Source organism: Neopelma chrysocephalum, unplaced genomic scaffold, assembly GCF_003984885.1.
Source record: "Neopelma chrysocephalum unplaced genomic scaffold, ASM398488v2 Primary Assembly neopelma1_82, whole genome shotgun sequence".
Classification (NCBI taxonomy): Eukaryota; Metazoa; Chordata; class Aves; order Passeriformes; family Pipridae; genus Neopelma; species Neopelma chrysocephalum.
Window position 1 is genome coordinate 2,346,625 of NW_020897744.1, and position 18,336 is coordinate 2,364,960.

At 53.6% G+C, this 18,336-nt stretch overlaps 1 protein-coding gene across 3 annotated transcripts in view; it reads left to right on the plus strand.

The window, feature by feature from the left end:
* SMG6 (SMG6, nonsense mediated mRNA decay factor) overlaps window positions 1-18,336 on the plus strand; it is a 109,803-nt gene that overhangs the window by 47,844 nt on the left and 43,623 nt on the right. For all 3 annotated transcript variants that reach the window (XM_027690740.1, XM_027690742.1, XM_027690743.1), the window contains exons 11-13: window positions 5,782-5,898; window positions 6,410-6,578; window positions 14,789-14,990. In XM_027690740.1, the coding sequence (XP_027546541.1) occupies window positions 5,782-5,898; window positions 6,410-6,578; window positions 14,789-14,990 (488 nt within the window). The remainder of the gene's footprint in view (window positions 1-5,781; window positions 5,899-6,409; window positions 6,579-14,788; window positions 14,991-18,336) is intronic.

Below are 18,336 nucleotides of genomic sequence, written 5' to 3' on the forward strand. Positions count from 1 at the left end.
AAAGGTTTGGCATTGCTGTTTTGCACACCCTAGTGGGAGAGGGGATGTGTTTATCACTTTTCCTGGAGATTATCTGTTTAAGCACTCTCTGACAGTTACAATAACAAGGGCAGCGCGTTGTGTTTCCCAGCAAAAGGACACTCGCTGCTGAAAGATGTATAGCACTAATTAGAAATACATAACATCCGGCCACATGGCAGCCTTCTCCCGGCCGCTCCATTTCCTGAGCTCAGACGACTTTGACGACAGTTGGTTTATGTTTTCCATGAATATAACGTTCTTAGAGAAACACAAATTTCTCCCCGTTACAAAAGTCCCCTTTCTCTCTGTCTCTTTCTCCCCCCTCCCCACACGCCCTTTCCCCTGTGAAACAGGTAGATTTATGGCTGCAGAAATCCTGGGTTGGGCTCTGCTGCCGGCTGGGTGGGAGCAGAGCTCGCAGCCCTGGTGTGGATGCCGGGAGAGCCCAGGTAGGTGCTTGCAGAGGGCGCTGTGGCGTCCGATCCGCCCCGCTCCCAGAACAATCCCTGCAGAGGAAACTGCCTCCTGGTAGGAAAACAGTGCTCTCCGTGCAGCCCCAGTACCCAGCTGGAGAAAAAACCCTCTGTCCTACACGCAAAGAGGAAGGACTCTTCTGCAGCTCAGAGGGTTTTTGTGATCTTCAGAAAAGCCACTTGTCCCTGGTTCCCAGTTGCTTTCGCTGTGTGCTTCCAGTCTGATGTTCGTCAGCTCCCCTTTTTTCCATCCCATCCCCTCCCCTCTCCTTCTCTCGCTGTTGGGCTCTGCTTCAGAGCAGATAGCCTGGGCGCCAGTTGGAGGGATCTGGGTCCAATCTCCAGCTTGCAGTAAGCAGCAGTGACTAGTAAAAGGACATTTTTTCATAGGTCCCCACAGGCTGGATGGGAGCAGTGCAGTTGCTCTGCTGCCTGTAACACAGGTTAGATGAAGAGAGGTAGGAAGATGGAGCATGCTCAGGGAGGTGAAATCTTAGAAGGTTTTAACTCCTGAAATGAATTCCTATTGAATATGGAAAAACTGCTGTCTTTCAGATGTTTATAGCTTGGCCAAGTGTGGACAGATTTCTAGTAGGACAGGAAAACTCTCTGTTAAAAAGGTTATTCTGCAGCAAAATCTCAGATCCCCGTTCCAGGATTTGCAGTTGCTAGATTAGCTCAAGGAAAAGGTTGTAAGTGTTTTTTTTCAAACAGGGGTAAACCACTGTCTTGTTTCTTAGCCTTATTCTCACAAGTGGCCGAGCTGTTTTGGCTAAAGATTTCCGGAAGAATTCGAGCTAAGACAGGCACCCAGCATGGAAACTTCAGCTCCAATAGTTAAAGTCCGAGCCAGCTGGAAAAAGGGTCCCAAGAGTGGCTGGTGTCAGGCAGGCTTAGTAACATGGTGCTCACAACTGTCAGAGCTCACGTCCTGCTGCTGCTCCAGCCTCTGGAGCCCTGACCTCCACAGGGGCTTACAGGGGACTGCAGGGCTTTTGCTTTTTCTGGTGCAGAAAGACAGATCTTCCAGGCAAATTCAGCCTGTGAAGCGTGGGGCAATGCAAATTACCATCATTTCAGGCTGCAAAGCGTTTGATGACACATTCCTACTTTAAAACACTCTGCCTGCTCCTTTCTAGCCCTGTGCAGCGTTGCACGTGCCTGAGTTTTGCTGATGTAGTTGATGTGGGGCTACAAGTGGCCAAGAAACAGCTCCAGCCTAAGGGAGCGCCCAGAAGGAGGGATTTGAGGCCGGCTCAGCTCCCTTCTGTGACTTCAGTGTGTCTCCACAGGCTGTGTGTCAGTACAGCATGCGACGGGGGTGTGGATTTACCTTGAGTCAGTCTTGGCTGCGAGTCCTGAAGCCCTGACCTTAGGTTGTGGTTTAACAAGCAGTTATTGAGGTAGCGGTGCCAGCTTTGCTCACCCGCCTCTCTGCCCCCGCAGCACCTTTGATGGCAGTGGCACAGCTGAGAGGTGACATTTCTAACCCCGCTGAGCTGCGCCATCGGGTTCACAGGGTGGCTGCGCAGGCGAGAGCTGAGAGGTGACGTGGTGACAGGAGCTGTTTATCCAGTGCTGGCATTAACAGGGACATTTGCCGGGTTGCAAGGGGAGAAGGTAGAGGGGGAACGTGTTGTGGATGTTGGTGCTGGATGATTTCCCGCAGAGCGTCACTGCTGTGGCTACTGGTGGCACATTGGAGCCACAGCTCCAACCACCTCAGGACTTGTGACCTCCTGCCAGCTTCTTTTGCATGTGATTTCTCTCCATAGTTTGCCTGACACCTCCACGCTGTGCCCCAGCTGCACAGCGTGGCTGGGTGTGAAGTGGGAGGGTTATCTGATTACAGCCTGATTTGGGGTTTCAGGGGAGGAAGTGGATTGGATTTGTGGCAGCTTTAGCTGATGGAGTGCCATCGATGCCACCTGAAGTCTCTGTCACCAAGCTTTTGGTGACTGCCTGCAGGGATAGGATGCAGGGTTGCCTGTGGACCTGATGCTGTCATTCTGCTTCTCTTGCACCCACGGTGGATCTGGGGAAACAGATCTGGAAATTACAGGGTTTACCCTGACCTGGACAGTCAGGATCTCTCTGCCTGCTCTTGTTGGTCTGTGGCAGCTGCTGTCCCCAGGTTTTACTGGTGCTGTGCAACTGCAAGGACAAGAATGACCTAAGTGTCACTCCACCCTCCAGGAACATCTCTTTCCAAGAAGTTTATGACTTAACATGCATTACCAGCAGCACAGACCATTGTTCAGCGCAGAGGTAATGATACCCTGTGGGCTCCAGAGCAGTTTTGTTGCTCCAACTTTCATTTCAGCATATCTTCTACAAAGCGTTTTTCTCTTAGTGCCAGGGTAAGCTCAGACAATGCATGGTGTGTGTGAGAGTCCTCGCTGTGGGTGCAGAGAATTGGTTTCCTTACTGCCCATCACTCAAAACATTCCACAAGTTTCTGTGTAAACACTCCAAGTGCTTTGCCCTTTGATTGTACCCTCACCTTGACTATCTCCTGTGGCAGGGTAGCCTGGGGTTTGCCACCTCACAGCTCCACACAGTCATCTCCACTGGCTCCCAGCTCAGGGAAAGCTGAAGCTCCCAGCCTCCCGAGGAAAGTGGTGAAAAGGCACAAAGAGAAAGTTTCTCCTGATTTATGGTGCTTTCCTCTTTTGTCCTACAATTAAGCTCTTAAGAGCCTTTGCTGGCAGGACTGGGAGCTGGAGCGCTGGTGTATGTTCAGGGGTCTTGAAAAAGCACCCACCTGGATGCTTGTCCTTCCCTGCTGAGGGAGCCTCCTGGGAATGAGGCTGATGAGCTTGGCCAGGGAATGAACTAACAGGACTGAGGGAGTTTAGTGTAATTTAATGATGAGCTAACAACACCCAGAGTAGCTGAGCTGGAACTGTGAGGAAACAGCCCTCAAATGTGGGTGTCCTGTTCCATTTATTTGCACAGTGGGCAGCTTTGCAGGCTGTATCGAGGCTGAGCATGGTTGCGGTACGTTGGAGCACCGTGGCTTTATGAGCTGGTGGGCACATGGGTCACGTCTGCAGCAACACAAGATGTTTGATGGAGCTGTGGCCATAGTGCTCAGCTTGAGTGAGCAGGTTGCAGACGGCTGTACCTGCCACAGCTCACGTGCAAGAAACTTTTTACTGTATTTTGGTTGTTAAATGTTGTGTAGGGAACTTGTAGCCTGCAACAAGAGCAGTGGGAGGGTCTGAGGCCCTACAACTAAGCCTGGCTACAGCCACCACAGAACATTGCTCCAGCACTTGGAGCCAGTCTCTGAAATACACCCTGAAATACAGGTGCTTGTCCCTCTCAGCATCACAGACACCTTTAAGCTTTGTCTGTTTTGGAGGGGGGGGATGTAGCTTTTGCACCAGCCCAGTTTGGAAGTCATCATGAGTCTTATTTGAGTGCAGTGCCTGGAGTCCTGGGAGTGCTGCCCACTCAAAGTGTGGGGGTGCTTGCAGAAATGCCTGGAGATTTTCACCCCCTGGGGACTTGCCAGACTCAGGTGTGGCAGCTGGACCACTGTGGTCATGTTGTGTGTCCATTTAAGACAAGAAGTGAAGACAGTCCAGCATCTCACCAGAGTGCAGGAGGAGGGAGCGCGGGGAAGACGACTGTAATTTCTTGGGCTGGACTGCGGCCAGAGCACTGGGACTAACACTCTTAATTGTGGGAAAGGCTTCATGAAAGAGATTTACTGTCCCAGAGTGGTCACATCTTTAGTTTTATGTTTCCTCCAAAAGCTGACAGCCCCTGCAGTACGGCACTTCCTACCATTGCTCTGCGGCACCAGCACAGCCCTGACTCTGGGAGCAGAACACCCTCGTTTGGCTTCCAGGCCCTTTTGATGCCACCCTGGGTTACCCTCAGTGATCTCTCCACTTGGTGCTGAACTTATTGACAGCTGAGGAACTGGCCAAATGGAGCCTGCAGATCTTCCTCCCTTTTTTTTCTGTATTTTCTTGGTGTTTTTTAGTCTTTTTCTGGTTGTTTTTAATCTCCCACCCCACCGCTCTGAAATAATTTGCACTTAAGACCCCACTGTTTGTTCTCTGCATCACAGGTGTTTTGCTAGCCCCTGGCTGAAATGGGGTCTCAGTGTCTTGCTCTAATCTTCTTGGCCTTTGCTCAAAATCCCTGCTCTGCCACATCAGCGTAGTTCAGCTTCCAGCACCTTCTTCATGTTGACGTGCAGCTGGTGCTGATGTGCCTGGGATCTGGGGTCTGTGGGGGCTCTCCCTCCCCATCCCAGCTCTGAGGCTTCACTCATGGACACCCATTCAGAGTCAGTACCTGCGTGTTTGTGGTCACTGTGCAAATCCTCTGCTTGGCTTGGGGCAGCTGTTCTCAGCAGGGAAGCCCTGGTCCTACAGCAGGTGATGCTTAAGACAGTGAGAAGCATCCTGTGCAGAGCAACCGCCACAGGCGGGTAGGAACCCCCTAAGTGGTGCGGGTGCATCCAGGCTTGGTTCTTCCCAGCCAGCCACTCCCCCACATCTCAGGAGAGGATGTGAATGGAGGGCAGAGGGGATTGGGGGCCGGAGGCTGCCCATGAGGCTTAAAACCCTTCTGGGAGCAGCCAGTAGTGCCTGAGCGCTCGCAGGCAGCCTGGCATTCCCCACGAAACTCTTGGCCTCGCTCCGCGTAACCCACGCCCGGCTCCAGGCAGTTCCCTCGAGCCAGCTCCCCGCTGCTCTCAGCAGCCTCAGAAGTGGTTTCTGGCTGGGTGTAGATGTGCCGGGGGGATTTGCTCTCACTCCGAGCCGGCTCTGTTTGGAAGAGCTGTGGTCGTGTGGCATCTACTTGAGTAACAGTTCCAATTAAGCTCTCTTGACAAGCTGTTGTGTGACTGCTGAACTAATGGGAGGAGCCCCCTCCTCAGCTGCTGAGGTTAAAACTCCAGCAGGGACAGAGATCAAACATGCAGCTAATTACCCTTTTAACACTTAAACATACCCCCTTCCTTCAGGGAAAGGCATCAGCTCCAGGCAGCAGCTTCTGTGCTGGGAGTCCTGAGTGCCAGCTTGGTGCTGTCTGGCTAAGCATGCACAGTGGGGTTGGGCATGGTGTGGGCAGTGTGGCTGCAGCTTCTTCCCACTCCAGTTTGGCTACTCACCACCTTTTTTCCCCCTACATGGAGCAACTGGGGCCAGGACAGGTGTGACCTGGGGAATTGCTCACCCCTGCCCCATGTGTGATGTGGAAAGGGAGGCTGTGAAGGCAAAGCAGGATGAAACATCTGACCCAAACCCTCTCTGTCTTCTAGAATGCATCTCTGAAGACTGTCGCTCCGTCATCCAGGAACAGGCCACAGCCCTGGGGCTCTCCATGTTTGCACTCCTGGTGAGGAGATGCACCAACCTGCTAAGGGAATGTGTGCCAGGTAAGGGGTTACCAGCAGGATCCATGGAGGGGCCCATGAGGCAGCCTGGTGGGGTTCAGGCCCTCGTTCCCTGCTATTTTGTACACCTCTTCCCCTCTGCTGGGGCCCATGGATTCTCTCCAAGTATCGCAAACTCTGCCTGCATTATGGCTGGATCATCTGCAGGAAAGCCCCTGATGTGTGCAGGCAGAAATGTTTGGAGGAAAGTGATAGACTCAGGGTATGCTTTCTGCCAGCTATTGGGAAACTTCCCAAAACTAGGACCTCGGAATCCTACCTTTATGACTGTTGCAGTGACACCCCACTGCCCTCAGTGAAAGGGATCGCAGACCCTCAGGCCAGTCTGTATAGGGAGAACAGATCTGTCTTTGTGCTTGCTGTGGGTTGTGGCTGTTCCCTTGTGTGTCCAAGGCTGGGGTGTTGGGATCTGTGTCATGCATCCCCAGTCCCTGTCTGAGCCTGGTCCCTGACTGTGGTGAGCTGGCTCAGCTCTCACATCTTGTATTTGCAGTTCAGGCACAAGAGATGGAGCAGGAGGATGAGGAGGACGACATCAAGGTCTCTGCCTTGCCCCAGGACCTGAAGGAGCTGCTTCCCAGCGTGAAAGTCTGGTCAGACTGGATGCTTGGCCACCCGGACACCTGGAATCCTCCTCCAACCTCTCTCGAGCTCCCCAAACAGTACGTGCATCCTCTGTTTTGTCTTCTGGTGTCTGTTCCTTGGGCTCCTTATGCCACCTTTCCCTCTTGCTCACACTTACTGCTGGCTGTGGTACTCTGACCTGAGCACCCAGGCAAGGTTTGCTTCCTGGGGAATATTTAGGGGTCACTGGCCACCCTTGGTGACACAGTGACTTCTTCATTGATGTGTGGGTGGGGCTGGAGGGCCTCTGAGGGGGCCTGGCGGGTGCCTGTTGCTTTCATGTTTTTGAAGATGGATCATGAGATGGATTTTTACCTTCTGCTTTGGATTTGTGTCTGGTTTGGTTGGGATACCCCTGTTTTAGGTGTTCCACTGGCCCAGCCAGCTGGACAGGCAGTACCTTCCTCTCTACCAGAGGGAACTCCATTTCCAGCATAAGGGTTTTGTTGCCTTTTTTTGACTGAGTCGGGCCAACCTCAGTTGGGCTGGGCTGGCCTGGAGGAGCTTGCCTGTTCCTGGAGCTCCAAAAGTCACCTCCCCTCTGCTTCAGAAACCGCTTTTCTCTACCCTGCAATGCACAAAAGGGTTAATTTTCTAAACTGGCCGATTTCAGCCCATTAGTCCATAATGCGGACTAGGCAATTTGCATATTTTTGGACAGAAAATCGAGTGAAGGGGCCAAGTATGGAGTATGCGAAACAGTGTCTGAGCATGCTCCGTAGCTGCTTTCCCGCAGGATTTTCCATCTGCCTCCGGTACTCCGGATCCAGAGCCTGAAATCACGTCTTATTGTTAATCCAAAGGAGCCAGAACCCAGGGTGATGGGAAGGCGCATTAAGAGTAATCCAGCAAAGTGGCTTAACCATTAATGGGTCCCCGCTCCGTGCGTCAGGTCCAGTCCTGCTCTCCTAGTTTATTGCCTCTTACTCCAGTTCTTTTTCATTTGGCTGAGGAAATGGAAATCTCACACAGGAAGTTCTGGGCCTCATTTTGTGGAGATGGAGTCTGTTTTCTGTTTGTCGGCTGCTCGGTGTGGGACCGCTGCCTGCTCATGTGAACTGCTGCCCATCTTTGGGCAGGAACTCAAACTGGGATCCGTCACGTGAACCCGCCTGCACCAATCCCCCCTTCCCCTCGCGCTGCCTGCGCAGGGAGCCGCTGAGCCCTTGGCCACGGGCAGCCTCGAGATGGAATTTCTGATTGGGTTCATGCAGCCAGCACTCGGCGCCTTCCCTGGGATGAGCTGCTCCCCCTCCTGCGGGGCACAGGGCTGTGTCCTCCCGGGATCATGGAGCAGGTGTGGGCTTCTGCTTGCCCGGTGGGGTGGGAGATGGTGGTGGTGGTGGTGGCAGCCTCCCCTGTGGCACATGGCTCTTTCAGGTGTAATGGGTGTAGATTGAGGGGCTCTACTTCACCAGTCTGCTCTGTGGAGGAATGAGGGTCTTCATTTTGCAGCAGAGGCCCAGCTGCTTCCCCACTGTGCCCTCTCCATGGAGGGTGGCTGAGCAGCCCCTCTTGTCCCACCATGCCCTGGAGCATGGACAGCCTGCCCCATGTTGGCTCCTAGCTCCTCCACTCTTTGGCTCACCCAGAGAATCTGTCTTACCCACGGTGAGGAGACTGGCTGCTCTTTCAGCACAGAGCTCTTGCATGGAGTGGTGTTGGTGGTCCAGGACTCTGGGTCAGCAGCAGCTGAGCTTTCCTGGAGGTGCAGATAGGGATGAGTAGCAGGGAGCCAGCTCCGCTGTTGGGCATGACCTGGGATTTGCAACATTTTCCCCGGGGATAGGAAAGGAAAAGGAGAGCACTGGGTTAGTGTTTCAGCTCTCTATTGACACAAGCCTGCTGGCTGCCCTGGGGCTCTTCACTAACCAAGTAGAGCCACCAAGTCCAGGGGTTTAGATAGGAGCAGCTTCAAAGAAGTTTAGAAGTAAAACATGGGTCAGAGCAGCAGGCGAGGTGGAGTAAGCCAAGGTTTATGGGCAGGGTGAGCTCAGGAGCAGGGAGGCATGTGAGGAGCAAGCACAGATGCCAAGTTGAAGAGCTGAGTAAGGGGTTTGTGCCGTGTCACTCAAGCTCCGTGCCTCTCTCTGGTGGGCTGTGCCACAAGGTCCCACCACTGCCAGTGGAAGAGCTGGTTGGACATGCTTAAACCACTTCCCTTCCCCCTCGTGATGGCGTGGGCACAGAAAAGGGACAGTAAAAATCCCCTGAAGTGCAGAAGCACCCTGCAGGGATGCCATGAATGTGCTAAAGCTTCTGGAAAAACCAGGCCTCATACCCACCTGGCAGCCCACTAGGAGCCCAGAGCTCGCATCAAAGTGCAGCTCATCCGGGGCCAGCGCTGCTGCCAGAAAGCCGGCCTGGGCTCGGGGCCAGCGGGGCAGCTTGTCAAGACTCCACCAGAGCCTCGGGCCCGGGCTGCCGGGGCTGTGTGTCCCAAGGCCTCCGCTCACGCTGCGTTCGCCATGTTCACAATCGCTCGTTCTTCGTATGGGAGAGAGCTGGGGGACTTTGAGAACGTCTAAACTCAGCCCAGCTGTGGCAGTTGGTTTATTGCTTTCAGCTGGTACTTGAACCCGGGTCCTGGTCTTGGAGTCTTTCCCAGGTTTAATCCCCGGAGCTTTCTCTGCAGCTGTATGACACTGCGCTGACCCCGAATGAGGATAGGAAAATAGAAACGGTGCCAAGCCAGAGTCTCTTTTTCATTTGGAGTCTGGCTGTCTGCCCATGACCAGGGTTACATAATGGGAAACATAGCTGGGGCTCTGGAGAGCCCGCGTTTCACCACGCTGCCCAGACCTTCGCATTCTGATGCTATATATCTTCCTAATTGTAGCTCGGATGCATTTATCACACTGCTGGATTTGAGTCCATACAATAAAAAAAAAAAAAAAAACAACCCCACACCAAATTCCTCAGCTCGCTGCTTTCCCCCTTGGACAGAGGTGGAGGGAAAGGTGTGAGGGGTGAGTGCTGCTGAAACCCGGCATGTGGATGTGAGCCATCAGGAGTGGGCTCTGTGGAGCAGGATGGGAGGCTCAAGTAGGCTGTGTCTTCAGGGTCCTTTGCTTGGTGGGAGCTTGGGAATGAACCCTGGTTCCTGGCAGGCATCCTCTGGGGGCTCAGTGGTCCCAAATTCAACCTGAGCAAGAAGCTCCGTCTTTCCCCAAAACCACCCTCCTTGGTCTAGTGCACTCATCCAGCTCTTGGCCACACTGCATGGTCACCATGGCTCAGGGAATGTCCTGGAACAGGTTTTTTTCGGGTGATGGACTGTGTAAATCCCTCTCTTGGGGCTGCTGTGTGTTTTTGAACACCCCCTGGGGGTTACCACTTTCTTAGCTTCAGGGGGAAAACCTGGTTCAAACCACTGCAGAGGTGAAGGGTGTCCTTCCTATTTTGGAAGAGGGACTCAGCAAGCTTTCCATGGCTCTTTCCGCATGTGTTTCCAGAACAGGAGCTGTCCAGGTGAATCCATCTCCTTTTGGGCTGTGAAGAGGGCTGCAGAGGGGAGAGCAAAGCTGCTCCTTGCTCTGCTTTGCTGCCACAATTAATCCATTGCTAAATGAAGCACAAGAACCTATGGGGAAGCCGCTGGCTAGACAGACACACTGCTGCAGGGCTGACCCTGGTGAATCCATGCTCCTTCCGCGCTGAGTGAAGGGCCTCTCAGTTTGTGGAGACTGTCTGCAAGCATTTAAAAATGGTTAATTTAAACCAAGTATTAAATTAAATCCAAAAGCTGTGAGCACATTCTGGAGCTTACCTTCCCAGAGAGATCTGCCAGATCGCTCTCATCACATTGCTCTTGCGGAGAAGTGTCACTGAGATGGCAGCTCCCACTGGGAGAGATGGACAGAGTCTTGGACACGTGTGCCAAAACATTGCTGGAGTCTGCTGAAGACTAAATGGAAAATCCCTTTTGCAGATCTCAGCCCCAGTAATGCTGGCCACCAGTTTCCCTATCGAGACATCAAAGTGAGTATTCAGAGGTGTCTCTGTAGTGTAAACCTGGCTGAGAATGAAGGTAAAGTTGACCAAAGCAGAAGCCAAAAGTCTCTGTGGAGAAGGGGGCTGTGGCAAAGCAGAGGCTGGCTGAGAGGACACTGCACCTCTCCTGGGGAGGAAGTTGTCCCTCCAGTTCCCAAGACAGGTTCCTGGGAGAAGAATGGGTTTATAGATGCCCAGCTGGCCAAAGGGACTGTGTGCAGGGCAAGGTGGGGGAAACCATTGGTGCAGAGGAGCTGTGACCACCTCACCCTGCTCTGTCTGAGCCCAGGACAAGGTTGGTGAACATCTTTTGGGATGAGCTTCCACAACCAACCCTTTTTGCTCCTTACAAAGGAGCTGCTTTTAATTCAGCCTTCCCTGGTTCAGGAGAGAGGAAATCCAGGAGGAGGATGCGGATCACCTCATCCGGTGGGCATTGGGAGCCAGCGGGTGCACGGTGCCTGGCCCCGGGAGCTCACGGCCCCGAGGCGTTTGCCATCTGCACGGCAGCGCGGCTCGAGGCCGGCTGGGAACACAATACAGGGCTTCTTCTGCGCCGCGCTTTCCGGGTTTGTTCTGCAGCTGTGGAGTTTGGATGTTAGTGTTTAAACAAGCTGGTATTACACAGGAAATGGCCACCTCCACAGGCCCCCGCAGGCTTGTAACATGGGGTCATTGTGCTTGATATTAATCACCAGGCAGCCCGCGCCCCCGGTGAAGATGGTGGCTTACGCCGGAGCGCTGCGCAGCACCGTGGCTGCGGGGATTCGGTGAGCATCAGGCTCACTCTGGTACCCTCTGCTCTCCCTGCACTTTGGTGTGTGCCTTTTGCCTTGTGGTGATGCCCATAGGGGCATCATCCTTGCCAGGAGCCATCCCCAGCCTTGCCGGGGCCACACTCGGCTCCGGGGCCGCGGTCCAGCTCGCTGCGCACTTGTGCAGCTCTCACCATCGCCTGGCCGGGCCGTGTCCTGTCGGCGTGCAGCTGGGCTGCGCTCACACTGACAGCTACATTAAACCTGGAATCCTGAGGCAATAAAAAAGAAATTAACTCTTATTTTTTTTTCCCGTCCTGGTGGAATAAGCAAATGTAAATGTGTCTGTGGGGAAGTGAATGAACCCCCGTTCTGAGGAAAGACCTCGCGCTAACCCCCTTCTCGCTTCCTCGGTTAAAAGCTCTGGGAGCCTCGTCCCTGTACCTGGGAACTGTGTGCCTGGGCTCAGTGTCAGTGATTCGGGGCCTCCCTCCGCAGAGGGACAATGAAGCTGTGGCACTGTGCATGCACAGAGCTTCCAGGCACCTGGGCCTGCCTGGGCTCTGCAGAGGCTCCAGCATCGCTGCACCGTGGGGTGACATAAGCCAGAAATGTCTGGGGGTGGCCAGGAGGTGGTCCTGAGCTGAGGCAGCGGGGAGAAGGCACCTGACAGGGCTCCTGAATGTTGTGCAACCTTCCAGGGTGAGTGCACATCCCATCAGGAGATCCACAGGGCCCTACATGTCAACATGAGGAGCTGTTTGCCCTCACTGGCTTTTCCAGGCAGCAGCTGGTGAATGGTATTTGTGGTGGCAGTGCTGGGAGATGTGCTGCAGAGGAGGAGCTGCACCCGAGGGGATGGCAGAAAATGGTCAGACCTGATCTCTGCAGTGTTGTCTCTGCCATCACAGGAGACAACCAGAGCAGAAACATCAGCACCTTCTTCTTTGTTGGCTTTTTGAAGGCTCTGCAGGCTGCTGCATGTGCGAGGGGGCTGCGGGAATTGCGTTGCAGGGAGATCTGGCTGCCTGGGTAGCCAGCACAGTCTGAGGTTTGAAGCAAGCCCAGGGTGGGAACCTGTCACGTTCAGGGCAAATGGCAGATGTGGCAAGGCACTGTGAAGCTGTAGATGAAGGATGAAGTGACAGAGACTACTCTCACACTCAGGGGTGGTGAGGAGTGCCCTGCTTGGCAGTGATGCAAGGGGTGAGAGAAGAGGGGACCAGTGGGCTGGGTGCCTGCAAGGGCATTAGCAGTGTCAGCTCGGTGACTGTTCACGTGGCATTTTTCTGACTTTGGATGCCAAGCCCTGTGGAAAGAGATGCTCCCTGTACTTCATCTGTGCTGCTCCTTCACCCCCTGCCCTGCTTCAGATCCCAGTCCAGCCCAGCATCCTGCTGCTGCCCTCTGCCTCCCTCCCACACTCACTGCTCATCTCCATCCCCTGCCTGCAGCTCTGTTTTTTGGGAATACAGGCGAGTTCTCTGCAGTGTGTTTCTTTCCCTTCTCCTCTTCCCTGGCCTCATGCACCTGGCTGTTCCAGCCCCCTGGGAGTGTCCTCTGCATCCGTGCCTGTCCCCAACACCGCTGTGCGCTCATTCCCTCGTGGTTGCGGGCGCTCTTCCCGTTCCTCTCCCCGCTGATGCCTCTGCACCTCCTTCATCCCAGCCAAGCCCTCGTGGCAGCCCAGCCATGGGGCCCCACCAGTGCTATGTGACTGGCCGCAGGCAGCCGAGCCCAGTTGCCAAGAGGGCACTGGGGGAGGCTGAGCCTCCCAAGCCCTGTGCATCTCCCATGGGCAGAGCTCGCCTTGGAGGTGGCCCAGAGCAGCCCTATCACATCCGGTGCTTGTCTCTGCAGCCTGGGCCGGAGGATAAACTATCAGGGCTGTGGGGCAGTGGATCATTCCTCTTATTATTTTCTTCTTTTACAGATAGGGGTCGTGGAAAGTTCAGTTCCTTTTAACCCTCGCAGCTCTGTTTATTTTCCAGCTGGTAGCACAAACGCAGCGTTTCCCATTACATCACAAAGGGCCTCGGACAGATCCCTCCGAAAAACGTGTTGCAACTGTTTATTTTTTTCCATATTTAAACATTTCTGACAGCCAGACCTGGCTGAGCCAAGCGATGGAGCTTTGTGAATGAACCCAGCTCCTGGTGTCTGTGACCAGAGGGTTTTGAAGGACCTCTTCTCCTTTGCAAAACGTGGGCTAGGGCTGGCTCAGGGACGTGGGCGACTCTGCGTTACATGTGTGCTGATTACGTGCCGGGCTTTGATTAATGGCTCCTCATTCTGCCTGGCTCCCAGGACGCTCTTGAAAACAAGATGTTTCATTTCAGTGTGCTTTCCTGGTACATTGATTCCCGTAAATAACCGAGTGCAGACTCTGTCCACCTGGAGCAGTTCAAAGAGCAGGGGGCCTCCCTCCAGCCCTGGGCTGCCTCGGCCCGCACCGGTCACTGCTGCACCCCTGGTGATGCTGGCTTCCCTGTGCTTTTCAGTGCTGCAGAGGTGTGGGGTGGAGGAGCAGCTCTCCTTACTGCCACCAGAAGCAGATCAGCCCCAGTTTCTTCTATTCCCTGCTTTCGTCCCTGTTTATGCACCTAAAAAACCCCAATCTGAGTGTTTTTAGAAACAGGAGGAGGAAATGCAGTGCAAGACAGCCTGGTTGGCTGTAGTACCCCTGTTCCTGTTGCCTACTTCCCTGCTTTTCCCCATGCTGGCACTCTTTGGGGTGCTGAGCCCTCCCCAGGGTGCTCAGCCATGGGGATGTGTGATGGGGATGTGTGGAGAGCAGTCCAGGGCTGCTGGTGGCCTCGTGTTCGCACCCGGCTCCCTGCACATCACTTCCACTCTGGGAAGGTGAGACACGGCAGAGGCAACTTTGCAGGTCACTCGTGAGTGTTGAAACCCTTGGCCAGAAGGAAAACATGGCTTTAACCCCCGAGTGGGTGGGGTTTAACTGAGAAAATCTCTGTGCTGTAGAGCGTGGCTGCAGCACGTGGTTGCAGCAGGTAACAGCTGTGCGAAGGAGAGAGTGCCCCAGGCTGGGCTGGAGCCCTCCAGGAGCCCCTTCTGCCCTGACAGCAGTGCGAGTGTCCGGTCTGTCCTCCCAGCAGGCTTTAAAATTGAGTAACAAACATCACTTCTCCCATCTGGAATGAGCTGGGTTCCTGCCGGCACTGCACGGGGAAGCTGCTCCCTGCGGATGTGCCGGCTCCGGAGCGGGCAGAGATGGGCAGAGCAGTGGGAAGGGCTAGTTCCCGGGAACCGGCCCCGTCCAGGGGGACGGGTGGCCGGTGTCAGCGCTGGTGGGTGAGGGTTACAATCCCTCCTGGGTTCGGTGCCAGCGCAGCTGTGCCGGAGCCCTCCCGTGGGGCAGGGCAGCAGTGGTGCCGTGCCTCGCCTCGCCTCACCTCTCTGGTATTCGCTGCAGCATTGCAGGCAACTCCCAACGCATTCCAGCCCTGAATTGCTCACGTCTCTCCTCGTTCTCCCAGGGTCTCAGTAGATGTGTGGGCGACGCTGGCTGACTTCTGTAACATACTGACCACAGTGAATCAGTCGGAGGTGCCCTTGTACAAGGACCCAGATGACGACCTTGCCCTGCTTAGCCTGGAAGAGGATCGGCTGCTCTCGGGCTTCGTTCCCCTGCTGGTCGCCCCCCAGGAGCCCTGCTACGTGGAGAGGACCTCGGACAAGGTCAGCAGTAGGCCAAACATCCCCCCTCAATTCCTCCAGACTTTTATTCTTGGGAAGTTTTCTGTGCAAACGGAACACGATTAAGTCATTGAGAAGGGTGTTAAGGGAAAATATCGACCTTTCAGCCGCTGACATCCAGCTCTGTGTCATGAAAACCCCTCTCGACTTCCTCTGGTGTGTGTGTGCTCGCTGGCATGTTGTATATACGATCATTTCCTCACTTGTTTAAATAGTGCAGCTTGTGTTGGCAGAGCTCTCGGTGCACTCCAAATGGTTTGCATCATGCTTAAAGCACCCTCCCCCTCCCCCCGGCCACAAAATTCTGCCTTAGGAAGGCAGCCAGGACTTTTTTCCTTCTCTAAAGAGGAGAGTGATAAATAGGTGACTAGAGAGAAGCAGACACCATGTGTTAACGTACAAAAGGCTTTTAGGAATATGAAGCATTCCCCACTGCCCGCTCTCTATTTTCCTTTCTTTGCTCTAGGAGCCCATTCTAGCCTGAACTTTCCTTTGGCTGTTTGTTTTTAGAATAATGAAATCAGTTCCCTTGTTGATGTGGGGTTTTGGGTCTGCTCTCTGCCACCACCTGGCCAGGAGGGATCTGGGGGCTGCACTTGGAGAACGTGTTGGAGCCTGATGGGGGATGGATGAGGCACAATGGCATTTGTTTTGCACGCCCTTGGAGGCACGGCAGGATAAGAGTGGCTCTCAACAGTTTCCTGCTTGGAGGCAGAATCACAGCTCCAGAAATGCAGCTCATCTGGGAAGTCCCGACGCCTCCTTCCTGAGCAGTTGGTGCTGCGGGAGGAGAAGTGGGGATGCAGAGGGCAGGTTTCTGTGGAGAGCCTGTGTGTGACGGGGGCAATGTGCCTTCCCATGTGCCACTTCTTCTTGACGTTTTCCTGAAATGACGGTGAGAAATTTAGGACCTTTCTCACAGAGGGACCCAAAGGTGCGAATTTCTGTTTCACTTCTCTGTCTGCCCAACCTGTGCTCACAGCACTGCCTGCAGCAGAGGAGCACAGGGTAAAAGGGTAAAACCGAGAGCCCTCCCGATTTGGGGAAGCGCCTTCGTCCAGGAAGTCACTGTGGAAACATGAATTTTCAAGGCTCTGTCTGATGGGCTTAAAATAAGAAGCATGTGGTTGCCATTGCTGCCCCAAGGTAGCCTGTTTGCCCTGTGTGTGCCCCATGGGGGTTCTGCTGGGGACAGTCCCAGTGCCCCACTCCCCTACACAGAGATTCTTTTCCCAGCAGCCACAAAACAGAGCCCCCAGCAGGCAGGTGAGGCGGCTGAGCAGCTCTACCTGGTGCCCCATAACTTGTGGGAGAGGGTCAGAATTCCCTGAACTCTGCCTCTTCTAACCACACACCAGTTTATTCGGAGTGCCATCTACCTGCCCTGCCAGGGACTTACACTCATCTTTGTGAAATAAGAGACGTGTCTTTGTCCTGTAGCTACACCTGAGCTTCTGATCTGAGTTATCCCTGTCCCAGCTCCCTTTGCTTCTGGTGCTTTATAAAGAAACTGCACAACTCCTCAGGTGGGAGCTGGTGCCCTTGCAGCTCAGCACCAGCCACCCAGGCATCTGGGAATATCAGGCATGGTGTTAGCTCTGTCAAAAAGGCAGAGGGAAGCAACTAGGCCTGGCTGTGCCTGTACCCCCTTTATTTCTTTCTGAACAGTGTTTTCATTAATGGTCAGACAGGTGAAACAGCAGGTGTGTATGTTCACTGTGCAGAGGACACCCAAGAGGATGAAGGGGAGGTCAGTGAGTTAAAGCAGAGAGCTCAAAAGCCTGACTTCCAAGAAGGGCTTGGGAGAGCTGGGCTTTTTAGTGTAGTGTAGTGGAAATTCGGGGAAAATGCAGAGAGGAGGAGAACAAGCTGTCCTTCAGCTCCATGCTGAAAAGCATAGGAAGGAATGGGCATAAACTGAAGCAAAATAGATGAAGACGACACTTTAGGAAAGGCTTCATACCTTTGGGTAGTTAAGCACTTGAGACCAGCCTCGTTAGCAATTCTGCAGAAACTCTTCAGCCTTGGAGATTTTAAAAGCAGGCTGGGTGGCACTCTCAGGTACAGCTTGGGTTGAAGTAAACACCTTGGAATAGAAGTAAAGTGTCCTCTTTGGACATTCCCACCCCGTTTCCTGTGATTTGGTAGCGCTGTAGAAAGGGACTGGAGTGGCATCTGCGTCATTACAAGCAAATGACTACCCTGCTCCACAGATCTTCTCCTTCTGCAGTATTAGTGAAGGGAATTATTTGACTCTGCAGAAGTGGGGTGTTGCAGAAGGCACTGCAGGTTTAGCCAGGACAGTGTGACTGAGGCATGAACCTGTGTGCCTTTCACGAGTGACTGTGAGCAAGATACAGAAAGGCAGTTCCCTGCAAAGAAACCCCAACCCAACTTAAACAGGGGTCCTTGTGTCCAGGTCCCAGTCCACCATCTGCTCCCTGCCCTCCTTGTTGAGTGCAGAGCCCAGATGAATCCAACTCCTCAGCAGTTCATCAGTTCAAAGAGAGGTTGGGTGGGGCTTTGAGCAACCTGGTCTAGTGGAAGGTGCTCCTGCCCATGGCAGGGGGTTGGAACTAGATGGTCTTTAAGATCCCTTCCAACCCAAACCATTCTGTGACTCTGAGTCTATGAGATGCATCTCTGGGCGGTTCACGGTGGAAGGGTGAGTGTCCATGCAGACCATGGTGGCATGATGAGATCTGTATCCCTGTGCCTCACTCAGCAGAGCAGCTCTCTCTGGCACTGTTTTTTTCCCATACTGATTTTTCATTGTTTTTTAGCAGGAGTTATTTTTTGCACCCAATTTCTTTCTCTTGTGTTCTCAGTCTTGGCCCAGTTTTCAGCCCAAATTCTTTGCTGGAGAGGCAATGAGAATGTACTGCTCTTTATATGGCACCCTGTGAGTGTCTTGTGGGATGGGAGGAGGGTTCTGGGAAGCTCACTGTGGTCCCTTTTCTATCACTTGCATGGCTAGGAAGAGGCAGTTGGCTTTTTACTGCAAGGATAATATCTCACCTTGCTTGCTAATACTCCAAATCCTTACCCCATGCTTTTACCCACCAGTTTCTTAATTAATTTGTAACATTTCAGAGAAAAAGAATCTGTTGAAAGGCAAAAGTGGAGAGAATTTGGCTTAAAATGGTGTTGTGTTATTGGCACTACCAAGAGGGTGTTTTGTGAGCTATATAGGACAAACACTGTGCTTCCCACTCCTTTTTGTTCTCCACGTCCCATTTAGCAGATGGAGTGCAGAATTCAGCCAGAGTTTCTCAGCAAGTTTTTGAGCATTTGGCCTGGCTCTTATTTTGAGTGAAAATGTTCTGAC